The sequence below is a fragment of the Thrips palmi genome, unplaced genomic scaffold (genome assembly GCF_012932325.1).
Source record: "Thrips palmi isolate BJ-2018 unplaced genomic scaffold, TpBJ-2018v1 HiC_scaffold_6, whole genome shotgun sequence".
Lineage (NCBI taxonomy): Eukaryota > Metazoa > Arthropoda > Insecta > Thysanoptera > Thripidae > Thrips > Thrips palmi.
Window position 1 is genome coordinate 3,172,909 of NW_023144633.1, and position 13,101 is coordinate 3,186,009.

The 13,101-nt window shown below is 57.9% G+C and overlaps 1 protein-coding gene across 1 annotated transcript; it reads right to left on the bottom strand.

Annotated features, from left to right (window-relative positions):
* Positions 1-8,559: 8,559 nt before the first annotated feature.
* LOC117651935 (protein BTG2-like) lies at positions 8,560-12,106 on the bottom strand. The gene has a single exon (XM_034396548.1). The coding sequence runs from the start codon at positions 11,842-11,844 to the stop codon at positions 11,338-11,340; it is 507 nt and encodes a 168-aa protein (XP_034252439.1). The 5' UTR covers positions 11,845-12,106; the 3' UTR covers positions 8,560-11,337.
* Between the last annotated feature and the right edge of the window lie 995 nt (positions 12,107-13,101).

Consider the following 13,101-nt stretch of genomic DNA (forward strand, 5'->3'; position numbering starts at 1 on the left):
GGCGCCAACCCACCCTGACCAGCTCAAGCAGCACAAGCAGCGCGGCAGGCTCTAGCTGCGAAATTTCACGCCGCGACCCGGCCGAATTTTCCGGGTTGGTTGGGTAGCACAGCACAGCGCAGCGGTTCTGAACCTTTCTCGGATCTCCGGGAGCCCGGGGGGGGGGGGAGAGAGATCCCATCCCCGGCACGACTCGATATTTTGAAAAGTTAACCACCTTTTAAATTGTTTTGCCAACTCCCCAGTCCGACTCCCCTCTCAGAAAAGACCGCTCTCTTCTCGCCACCCGCAAATGGCATCTAAACGTGTGGCTCTGCCCCTCCAGTTGGCCCACCTTGCCAGGTTTTCCCGACGGACAGCGCCCGGGGATCGAACCCGCGACCTTTCGCTTGGACACACACGCACGGAAGCCGCTCGGCTATCGGGGGCGGACACGCTCGTGTTACTCGCCGCGCCGGCGGTGTTGTGCACTGCACCGATTCCGAGAGTCGCTTTCGTCGCTCTGTCTCTCTCGCAGGAGTGCGGGACGAGAGAGACAGGCGGCGACGAAAATGAATTTCGGACGCGGCGTTCGCTCGCACCGCCATGGCGCTTAGAGTGGCGCGGACACGGCACGCACGGCACGCCGGGACATTCAATATGCACGAATCAATACACGACGCGGCCTTGGGAACCGCGCGGTGTGCCCGCGGTAAAGCCTGGCGGTAATGATGGCCGAAAGCGGCAAGCGGACACATACACGCACACCACACATACACACACACACACACACACACAGACACACACACACACACACACACACACACACACAGACACGCCGAACCTCCCGAACACAAGCCTAGCCTCGCACGGGGCGGCTCGCGGGCTGGGTTACATTGCCAGGTGTGTGTGTGTGTGTGTGTGTGTCATGCTCCAAAACAGTGCGCTGCAGTGCGTATGTGTGTGTGTGTGTGTGTGTGTGCGCGCGCGATACACGGCTTTGTTTCTCGAGTGATAGACGAGCGGGCGGGTCGCGCCGCGCACGCTGAAAGCTCTGAAAGGCTCAGAGGCCGCGCGCTGCATAGTGTGCTGGCACTGTGCTGGCTGCAGTTCGAACGTCCGTCTCATTCTTTATCGCACACCTGCCTGCCTATTCACACACACACACACACACACACACACACACACACACACACACACACACACGGCGTCACTTGTCGTGCACGCATTTCTAGTGACCTCGCGTGGACGGACGGCGCGACGCGGTCCTGGCTCTGCCGTGTGTGTACTGCATGGAAGAGGTCAGTGAACACAACGTCCTGCACATACACACACACACACACACACACACACACACACACACACCAGCCGTTTGACGGAGGGTTGGTGACGCTCCGTCGTCCGTGACGCAGAGGCGCAGAGGCCGGCGCGGCGGCAGAGAGGGCGCGAGGCACCACACACACAACACCAGCAGACTGCCTGTCCTCTCTCCGTCTCTCTCGCACTCATGGGGGCGTCCCGCACGGGTGCGAGAGAGACAGGACGGCGAGCAGCGCGGCCACGGAACGGAAAGCACGTCGTCGGCGCGCGTCCTCGTCCCAGGACGACCAGTCGTCCTTACCACATCCTCTGCAGATAAAGGCGGCTTAAAAGTGTGTGTGTGTGTGTGTGTGTGTGTGTGTGTCGCAGAGGTTGCCTACCCACAGGGGCGAAATGCGACTTGCTGCTCCCCCTGCCGGCTCCTGGATCCGCCCCTGCGAGCAGACGCCAGGCGCGCGCGGCGCTAAGGATTCGCCTCGCCTGGCACACGGCCTGTACGGCTTGCTGTACGGCCTCCACGGGCGCCGCGACGCGTCACACAGAGAATTTGGCTCGGCAGTGTCAACAAAACCTCTGCAACGTGCAGCCAAATACTCGCGCGGCTCGCCTTCGGGCACGCCCCGAGCAAGGACGCCCCTCCGACGACGACGCCAGCCTCGTCCGTTCGTCTGCCAGGGCCGCTGTTTACCCCAAAACTAAAAAAAAATGAAAACTTTCTGCATATTTTCGAGCAGGAATGCTTTCTCGGTCGGCATTCCTCACACGTCCCCGCGCGTCTGCGGACTTTTCAGACATTTTTGTCGGTTTTCCACCCGGCGGCGATTCGGTCACCTTTTTATTTTTTCGAAGTTTCCGGCGCCGCGCTGCCGCCGGGTCTCGTCAGCCGCGACGCGGGCTGCTATTTCGGGCGCTAGTTTGAGTCAGAGTCTCCCTCCGAGGGCGAGGCGAGCGAGGGCCAGGACGAGGAGGGTGCACTGCCCAACGCTGGCCTGCGTCGCGCTGTCTCTCTCGCACCTAAACGGGCAGCTCTGTGAGTGCGAGAGAGACAGAGCGACGAAAACGAATCAGTCTGGGGATGAGTCTGCTGGAACTGGGACTGTCTTTCAGAAGAGCGGTGATCGAGTCTGGCCGACCTGAACTACACCCGAAAACCCAAAACGCGCTTTCCCGGCGTTACTCGGCCTCGACGGCGGTTCGCTGTGGGCCGTTGCCGGCCGCTGCCCTAGACGAGGACGTCGCCATTCTGATTTTGAGTCCTGCTTGAAAACCAAATGGCCGACTGGCTGGGCCCTGGGCCTGCCTGGGCTGCGCAGCGCACCTGCGCGCCGCCAGTCCGCCAGTCCGCCGGGCCGGTATCCTTGAAAAGAATCTCGGCCGGAAGTTTGTGTGCAGACTGATTCCGAGAGTCGCTCTGCCTCTCTCGCACTCGCGGCGCGGCCCGTACAGGTGCGAGAGAGACAGGGCGACGCAGTCCTGCGGCGTCGCGGCGGCGCGAAGCAGCGCGAAGCAGCGCGAAGCGTGCCACCGCCACGGCCGGCAGTTTACATGAGAATGAAACACGAAGAAGAAGGAGGAGGAAACATTATTTGGCGTGGCAAATGCTGTGGGCCAATTGAAACCGGCGCCGCTGTGCTGCCGTGCCTGCCGTGGCTGCCGTCGAGGCTGGGCTGCCCGCTCCGCCGCTCCGCCGCTCCGCCGCGCCGCCCGCCGTGCTCCACACTGTGAACGGGTCGATAGCGGTGGGCGGCCTGAGGGCTGGCTCCGCAGAGACCTCCCGTCTCTGTCGCACTCGCGGGACGTCCCGCGGGGTGTGAGAGAGACAGCGCGATGTAACGACTGTTCGGAATCTCTCGGCTGGGCCTGGGCCTGGGCCTGGCTGTCTCTCTGCTCGGCGTGGTGGGCGCCGTCGCCGTCCGGGCCCTCTGCCTCGGGCCCTCGGGCCCCTGGGCCCTTGAGCCTGGGAAGGCCCTACTGGCCGGGCTCGCCTAGGCCTGCCTCGGCCGCACCGCACCATCTGGCCACCTGAATCCACTAGGAACCAGGCGGACGCTTCCGAGGGCTCAGATTCGAGCTTCGAGCCCCAGCTGAGGCGACGTCGCCGCAGCCGCAATGGTTACGGCGACGGCGTCGGTCCCGGGTTCAAACCACCGCCCCTTTCTCTAGCGAGTACATAGGGGTTGCAAATTCGCAGGGCACAGCTTGGGTTCGAATACGGAGAACTTGCCAAGGTTTTCTCACACAGCAGCTGGCGCGCGGGGAACGTGGTGGTACAGTGCTTCTGTTTATTTCTTTGTCACCGTTTGCCTCGCGGGTGTGCGAGTTTGCAAAGGCCAGAGCGACGGGGACGGCCAGGGCTCCGACAGCCGCGAGGAGGAGAGACGTGTGGACAGAGGAAGTTTCGGCGAGCGTGCGACGGGCGTGCGGCCGAGCGTGGGCGGGGGGCGACTCGCCGGTGAGCGTGCGGCTTGGACAGGACGAGGGTCTTATCTGTCCGCGTCACGTCACGCCCCACGGCCGTGCGTCACGACTACAGTGTAGACGCTGCGGCGCGCTGCGGGCACCGAGAGGTGAGCGACAGAACAAGAGCACGCGAGCAAAGGCAAAACAAGCAACACGATTTTTCAGAAAAAGTGACCATTTTGATACCTCGAAATCTAAATAATCCCAAGCCCGGCCCATTTAAAAAAACAAAAATTGGAAAATTTGAAAAATTGCTCTCTTTTTTTTTTTCGTACGGAATTTTCCTGGTGCAGCAGTGTGTGTACTTGCAGCGCAGCGCGACGCACTGGTGCGAGCGCGGGGACGGTCGTCGTCGTATTGTTTGTGGACTTTGACAGGTGCGGCCGGCGCTCTGCGTCACGCCACGCCACGCCACGCCACGCCACGCCACGCCACGCCACGCCACGCCACGCCACGCCACGCCACGCCACGCCCGGCTTTGCGTCCCTAAGACACATGCAATCAGGCGGGCGTGATAACGACGGACGGGTCGAAGCGGAGATAAGCCTCAACAAGACCGCGGGCGGGGCGGGGCGGGGCGGGGCGGGGGGCGGGGCGGGGCGGGGCGGGGCGGGGCGGGGCGTTTGTTCGGGCGCGTGTTCGCGTGGGGCGCGGCGGGCCCGGCGTCGGTTATTACACCGAACACGCCGCCGCCTATCTGGACGCCGCCTTTTGCATACGCGGCGCGCGGTTCGTCCGTTTGGACGCCGCGGCCTGCCGGACAAGCTGCCGGACGTGACCGCACGCCCGCGGCCAGCACGCGCCGTCTCCCTCGCACCCCTACGGCGCCCCACCCCGCCCCTCGAGTGCGAGAGAGACGGAGCACTCTCGGAATCGGTCTAGACTGACCAGACCAGGCCAGAACGCACGCAGGACGGGCCGGCCCGCACGACGATGAGAAGATGGCCCGATATGAGAAACCGCGCGGTCGGATTGATAAGAGGCCTGGCTCTGCGTGGCGCGGCTCGCGCGGCTATCGCCCGCCGCCCCGCCGCGCCGCGTTTCGAAACCACCGCCTCTTTGTCCGCCACCCAAAATGTGGAAATTCGTTCCGGCGGGGAAAGCGCGGAAATTCGCGACGGAAAATGACGCCGGCGTGAGGGCCTGACGGATGTTCCGGTGGGTTATGCGAAAATGGCGGCCGTTACGGCATGCGAGGAAGCGCGGTGGCGAAAAGTGAGTGACCGAAGAGTGGGCAGGCACCGGGCAGGCACCGGGCAGGCACCGGGCAGGCCATGCAGCCAGCCGAAGCCAGCCGGGCACGCCGCACTGATGGCCCCTGTATGGCGGCGCGGCGGTGACACAACCGCGGAAGCCGGCGACGTGACCAGCCCTTCCTCGGACGCGCCACGCCACGCCACGCCACGCGTGCCGCGCATCACGCACGGGCCGCGCCCCGCGCCCCGGCACTGCCAAAAAGACCTGGCCGCCGCTGTTCGCAGTCCGTGACGATAGGGACTGCACAGTCCGACTTCGACCTTTCGCCCGGTGGCGGCCTGCCGGCCTGGCGGCGGGGCCGGCGGCTAGCCTCCATGCAGCCAACCGGTCCGAACCGCACCAAACCGAATCGCCGTCGCGGTCCTCGCGGTCCTCGCGGTCCTCCCGGTCCTCGCGGCGGCCCTCTAACGCGACGGCCGGCCCACGGCCCGCGGCCACCCGGCGCTCCATCACCTTGGCTCTAACCAGGCACCGCGCCGCCGCCGGGCCTCGCCGTCGCGTCCGGGACCGGCGGCCCTCCGCGCGGACGTGCTCAAGTACTCGCTCCAGCACAGGGACCGTTTCGCCGCTCTGTCTCTCTCGCACCTGTACGGGACGCCGCGCGAGTGCGAGAGAGACAGAGCGACGAGGATGGAGTCTGCCTCCCGGACAGCCAGCCCTGCAGGCAGCCTGGCTGGGTAGGCAGCCACCGCGCCAGGCGCGTCCACCGGGGTGCCTACCCTGCTCTTCGCAGGCGCTCCTTGCTCCACCACACTGCGCTGGCCTCCAGGCTGGCCCTTCGGAGCCCAGATTGGGGCACTGCTGTCTGAAAAGGCATTCTTTTTCGGGTTTCACCCGTTTGTGTGCGAGCTTCGCGCTTCGAGCTTCGCACCGCCTTGTGTGTGACACTGAACCGGCGCTTCGAGCTTCGCGCTTCGAGCTTCGCGCTTCGAACTTCGCACCGCCTTGTGTGTGACACTGAACCGGCGCTTCGAGCTTCGCGCTTCGAACTTCGCACCGCCTTGTGTGCGACACTGAACCGGCGCTTCGAGCTTCGCGCTTCGAACTTCGCACCGCCTTGTGTGTGACACTGAACCGGCGCTTCGAGCTTCGCAGTGCTCGGCGGTGCTTCGCGCGGCACACGGACGGAATCACGAAAAGAAGAGAAAGCAGGCGAACTGAAGCCAACCACTCGGTGCGGCAAGGCAGGCAAGGCAGGCAAGGCAGGCAAGGCAAGGCGAGTTTCACCGTACACAGCGCTACCGCCGCCACGCCGCGGCGCAGCCTGGCGCAGCCAACCCAAGGGAAGGCTGGCTGGCTGGGGCCGAGCCGAGCCGCCGAGCCGAGCGCAGCGGGGCCGAGCGCAGCCGAGCCGGCCAGAGCCGAGCCGCGCCGCGCTCATGAGAGTGGGGGCCGTCATGGGCCGGGGACCGCGACTAAGCGACGCCCCGCCATTTGCATACTTTGTGACAAAGTCGAGCAAGTCACAGTGTAGTCGACGCGCCGCCGCCGCGACGCCGTGGCACTGCCGGCGCCCCGGACTTGATTGCGTGCAGTTTTCAGGCGGCCGTTCCCACATCGAGCGCGGCAATGGCTTTCGAGCGACTCGCTGCACACACTGTCGACGCCTGGCTGCCTGCCGGACTGCCTGCCGGCCTGCTCGAAATGACGCCGATTCGACGCGTAAAGCCAGTAAAACCTATCGATTCGCGTCGCACAGTGGACGGCCGTGCCATAGGCCTGCCATAGGCCGTGCCATAAGCCTGCCATAGGCCGCTCGCGCCTCGGAAAGTGCCGTCCAAACAGCGGCGTCGACTGAAAATGCTTCACGCTCCGCACGAAAACACGACCAAATTCCCCCGCGAGTTTTATTTTCGTCCTGTGACAGTGTGGGCCCCCGTCCGCGCTGCGGGACGGCCCCCGCGACGGCCCCGGGGCCGCTGCTGCTTGCTGCCGCTCGCCTCGTCTCGCCCCCGCCGCTGCAACCTCGCCTTGTGCAACGCCTGCTCAGCCTGGCAGCAACCTGGTCCCAGTAGCGGAGCCACAAGGCCCCCAGACACACAAAAAAAGAGAGAAAGAAAAAAAAGAAACAGCGAGGATTCGAATCCGCGCCGCAGTCGTCGCGCAGCGCGAAGCGTCGGAGAGGCTTCTCGGCGCGGTTGCGATATTTCGCCGCTAGACGCCTACTTAGCTCTAATTACTCCGTGATTTATTTTTTTCGGGGGTAATTCTTTTGTATCGGACAATCGTGCCATTGTGTGAACGCCTCGAAATGCAGTTCTTGCCTATTTACATAACATTGTTATGCGTTCCGCGATCCCCCGCCAGGCGGCGCCACCGTCGAGTACTACTCGTCGTGCTGGAGGCTCGGCTGTAGGCTTGGCTGCAGGCTTGGCTGGAGGCCACCCTGTGTTGCCAATGGTTGCCAACACAATCCAGGTCGAAAGGCTGCTCGAAATAATGGAGAGAAAAAGGGTAAACGAGATTTTTTCAGGACGAAGTAGCCCCTAGCAGAGGTTTTTCTCTGGGATATGGATTTATCCTTTGTGTCCAGTGTGCCTAAAAAAACGGTAATGCACATGAACCCCGTTGGAACGGACGGCACGTGGCAACGATGTTTCTTCCCTCTCCCAATTTATTTCCGTCCACTCTGCGTGTTTCAACAAAGCCTGCGTTCTACGGGTGAATTAGCCTACATCCATTTTCTTTTAAAAGTTAGAAAATTTCTCGATTTAAGTCTAAAAAGCATGGGAAGATAATTTTGAAGCTTTATGCTTTAAAGCAATACTGAGGTGAAGTACTTGTCGAACAATCTAACACGAAATTGAACTTGAAAGTGTTTTGTTTACCTCAAATACTCTGTTAATGGGTGGGAAATGGTACAACACGCTCCGAAGGCCCCTGGAATCCTGGTCATCATGTTGGCCTATCTTTTGGGCCACAAGGTCTTCTTTCTTCTTTCTTCCACACTTTTGGCCGTCATCAGCCCACTTTTAACGGCCTGCGGCCCACATTTATTTCAATTTAGGTAACTGAATTTTAGCTTGATTTTTTTTTGTTTGATTGGCACTTGCAGTGACTGCTCTGCACCGGTATATCCATGGGCCCAGTTACAGAGAATCACTGCATTTCACACTTTGAATTGAAACACATTGGTTATGCTTTTAGATTTTTTTTTCACTTAGAAAGTTGCATCCGCTCCAGTAATCCAGGGCTGTCTGGAGCAGAGACTTTCAAAGTGACACTGAAGTTGCTTTGATGCATCGTGGCCAGTTTAATCCACGGGTCTGGCGGCACGATTCAAAGCGATTTTAGTGGCACTGTATTCCGTGTAGATGTTGCTCACGGAACGTTTTGTAAGGGTCTCACTGGGCACTGGGTTGAATTTGTGTAAATCCCAGCACAAATTCCTTCTGATTTTGACCTGCTGAAAGAAATGCTTGATTGTTATGAGATTAACTACTGTATACTATTTTTAAAAAAATCATTTTCTCTTGTAGTATTGTTTGATTAATCTTATTTATGCCTCTCTTTTACCAGACATTGGAAAATCAAGAGACATGATGCTATTTTCTGCAAATTATGCTTTATTTTGTCTGTACAAAACATCAGCTTTCACAAAAAATATCCATGGACGAACTTTGAGGAAATTAACAAATGAAGGACAGATAATATTTACAAGCATTACAAGTAATATACAAAGTTTGACTGCATCTTCAACTAGAAATTTACAATAAAATCCTTCAAATCTTAATCTCTGATTTTTTTGTCGTTTTCAATTTTTTAAATTTAGTATATAATTGAAAATCACTGGAAGCAAACTTACACGAATGAACATAGGCATGAATGAAACTATAATTATGTAGTTACCTACTTCCAGTGGACTTATATTAAATACTGCAATCAAAACATCACAGACTGCTGTCGCCAGCTTTGTACCATTTACCTGAAGAGTTTTAATATAAACCTACTGCAGTCTCTATCTCGATAGAATAATGTTTTTAATGCCATGCTAAGGAATTCGATCGTGTATGGCAGGTAGGCAGGCAGGCAGTCAGGTCAGGTCACCATGCACACATCCCCGTTTTTTGTCCATCTTCGCCTGATAAATTATATAAGTACAGTACACACCCTATGCTGCCTCGTACATCCTTACCCTGGTCTGCTACATCACAATTTTCGAAAGAATCTTTACAATCTATACAATTTTTGGTCTGCACCTACCCTGACTCCGCCCTACGCCACATAAACTGTACAATTCTGGGTGGGATCAGATTACTATGACGGAACCTCGACTCGCTTTTGACTGGTCAGCGATTGATCACATTAAGAGAAACGGCCCGTCACTCGCCGCCGCGCAGACAGAAAAGGTAGTCTGCACTGGAGGCGAGCTTCGAGCCAGAAACACGTTCGGCCCAACGTCGAGGAGGCTTCAAGTAAGGTAGGCGCAGATAGCCCTTCGTCTTCTATCACAATGTTATGGTTACATTACGGTGGTTATGGCGCAACTTTCTGACGAAGAAAGGACGCCGTTCTTCGCACAGACCAGGTGTCGTTTTTGTCCACCCATTCCTAATCAACCAAAAATCACAAGTTTGCTAACACAAGAGACTCATAAAATTGCACTACCGTGACACTCCAGAGAGATTTTTCGCCAATGGATATAGAATACACAACGATTTAACGATTGAAAACCACTCACTAGAGAAAAGTCATACCACTATGAATAAATATAGGGGGCAATCTTTCACATGCAAGTTGGATGTTGATCAAATAAATGTATTTATAACTACCGTCATAGATTGATCTGAATCAATTAAATAATTTCTGTACAAATTGACATTTGGTATTCTTTCAGGCGTTTTGAACACAGTCAACACAAACTCATTTCATATAGATTTCATTTCAATTTAGCTTCGAATAGAGATATAAGATAAAGCTTTCTGTGATTTCATTTTTCATAAATAATAATTTCCAATTTCTGTACAGGTTTTGACAAGATGAGTACTTCATGCAAGAGATTAAACTCTCTATAGAGTAGTTGTATACAACTTAACACAGTCAAAAGCACATAGTGCAAAGAAACGAGAGTTCAACTTTACATTCAGTACCTGCAAAATACCGGCGGTATGCTTTCTCCCCTACGCTAGTTTTTCTTAACTGTATCAATAACTGATCAGGAAACAATGCAGCGAAAACATTATCAGATACGTACGAGCATACATAGCCTATTCACATTAACACACGGAATAAATAAATAAGTTTTTGGAGACGAGATCGATAACTGCCACTACATTGCTACACAGATTCAATACAAATACGCGCTTGCAAAGCGATTTAGAACTCTGACCAGCTCTGCCAGGCAGACACGACCACCCGCGTGCGTGAACAATCAGCGCGAGAACATTCATCCCGATGACGTCATTTGGGCGACAAATCGCCAGAATGACGTCACATCGTTCGTAACGGTCCCCCGCTGGGCGCGTTCGGAGCGGCGGGGCGGTGCCCTGTCTCTCTCCCACCCACTGGAGGCCAATGGGAGCGACAGAGACAGAACAAAGCCCGGCGGCAGGTTTGAACACAAGGCTGATCGTTCACGCACAGCTTTCGAAAAAGGAACGCCTACAGGGGGCGGGCGATCGTGCGACTCGAAAGTAGCGATGTTAAGCACGTCAGATGCGCTTCGGCGCGATGAATCCCGATCAATTACTTGAACAATGAACACGGTACGTTTTACTTTTGTACTTGATGGGACGATTTTACCTCAGCAGGCAGGCGGCAACGGAAGGTCGCAGACAATCTTTTCAGAGATAGATGTCGAACTGCAGCTCGGATAGCAGCTTGAGACGCAAAGATGTCAGAACCAAAACACACCAAGTCGCACCAAAACAAAGAATTTAGAATGAAACGGCAAATTAATTTTGAAAAAACATCTACTACTACACATATAAGGGGAAATGCTAGGTACGCATGTATAAATTTGCTTCATTTGATGTGTGATTCTAAATCATACACATTTAAAATTATTATCACCATATAACTGAGACAGTTAAGTTAATTATTACAAAGTTCCAAATACATCTCTCGAAGGTGTTAAATACCTTTTAGGGCCGGTCCATGCCTTGATTCTCTCTCCGCCGCCAATTTAGCTCCGAAATCACTGTCCCGCAAAACAAAACCAACTCCACAGAACAAAAACAAAAAAAAACTTCCAGCGAGAGACAAAAACAAAACAAACTTTGTTGTGCTATGGCCATTCAATAAAATGTTCCACATCAATGGGAATGAGTTAAATGAGATCACAGGGCGCGGGACGCAGCGGGACGCGGGGGGAGGCGGCGTTCAGCTGGACGCGTACGTGCTGAGGTCGTACTTCTGCTGCACGGACGTGTGCTGCATGTGGAGGGCCTTGTTGCCGACCCTCTCCATCAGCAGCTCGGGCTCGGTGGGCAGCCCGGGCACCGTGATGATGGCCGTGGGCTCCGAGCACCGCGGGTCTTCGTACAGCACACAGATGGAGCCGTTCTCGCCGATGCGGTAGGACACCTCGGCGGGGTCGATCCACATGGTGAGTTCCGACGGGAACAGGCGGTGCAGGTAGGGCCCGGGGAGGCCGATGGCGTCGCCGGCCTCGGCGATGACGGGGTCCATGCTTCCGTTGATCCGCAGGCAGCGGTAGGCCGAGCCGCGGTGGGGTCGGTCGGGGAACCAGTGGTAGCGGTAGCGGTGGGACAGGAGGTCGCTCAAGGAGCCCTTGAACATCTCCAGCTGCGACTCGCTCAGCCCGTTGTGGTGCAGCCGGAGCAACTGCACCAGGAAGTTGACCGCGGAATGGATTTCGAGCCTCATGTTGTCGCTTCACTCACTTGCACAAGCACATTCACAAAGGAAGACACGCACGCTACGCTCGGCTCGGCTCGGCGGGGGCGTTTCTTGTTTGTCGGGACTAGAGACTATCACACTGTTTCAACTTCACCCCTCTTCTCTCTTCTCTCTCCCGCCCCTGTCCTGGTCGCGGCGCGACGCTTAACACACACACACGCACACACGGGACACACGTCCGCACGCTCCGAGCTCCTAGGTCTGTCTGCTGGACGCTGCTCTCCGCTCCGCTTCGGCTCGGCACCCGAACAGCTCCAAAGATGGCTGCGGCCCGGCAGCCAATCGCGGCGCGGCCCGCTCCCCCACCACCGGTCGCGCGGCCCGCGGTGCGCTGAGGCAGTGTAGCGGACGGTGTTTGCGTGCCGAGTCTCCCTCGCGGCGGCCTGCCGTAGCCTGCCGTGCGCGGCGACCCCGTAGCGTAGCGTGTAGCGTAGCGCTGCGCACGCCGAAAAAACCAAACACACGCCAATTAGCAATCGCCGTCAACGCGAGGAGCCTCCCTGCCGATGCAAGGCCTTTCAAACCCTCTGGCCGCGGCGCCTGAAAGCCACTGTAAGCGCCCCGGTGCCCGGTCGCGGCCCGAAGCCGCCTCCAAGGGCCGTGGGACGTCTTTCAGCGGTCCAGGAGCGGCTGTGACGCCTCCAGGGGCTCCAGGGGCTCCAGGGGCTCCAGGGGCTCCAGGGGCGCAAGTGAAGCCTGCTCGGTTCGGAGTCCCGTCTGCACAGCCTGCTGCCTCCAGGCTGGCTCCAGGCTGGCTCCAGGCTGGCTCCAGGCTGCCTCCAGGCTGGCTCCAGGCTGGCTCCAGGCTGGCTCCAGGCTGGCTCCAGGCTGGCTCCAGCTCCGCCCGTTCGAGGCTTCCCTTTGTCCGTCCCCCGGCCGGCTGGCCCGCACAGCACTAGAGGCCGCCCCGGCTCGGCTCGGCACGGCCGGCCGCTCCGGCTGCGGTGCCGCTCGGCTCGAGCACGGCCCACCCCCGCGCGGCGTGGCGAGGCGAGGGGTGGACGCACTTCCCACGCACACTCCCCTTCCCTTCCGCTCCATCATCCCGTCCACTTTGGACGCGACGACGACGCGCTCGGACTGACGTCACCGTGGCGGCGGCTGCACTCGCGGTGCGTTTCGGACGAAATAAAAGGACACGGTTCCTGGTGTATTCGAACCAAGGCTAACCGGGCCCGGAAGCAGACGCCTCTGCCGCTGCGCTGCCGCGCGGCTCTGCGCTAT

Bases quoted from the DNA above. Each gene is read 5' to 3' on its own strand.
- LOC117651935 (XM_034396548.1), bottom strand. From the start codon at position 11,844: ATGAGGCTCGAAATCCATTCCGCGGTCAACTTCCTGGTGCAGTTGCTC.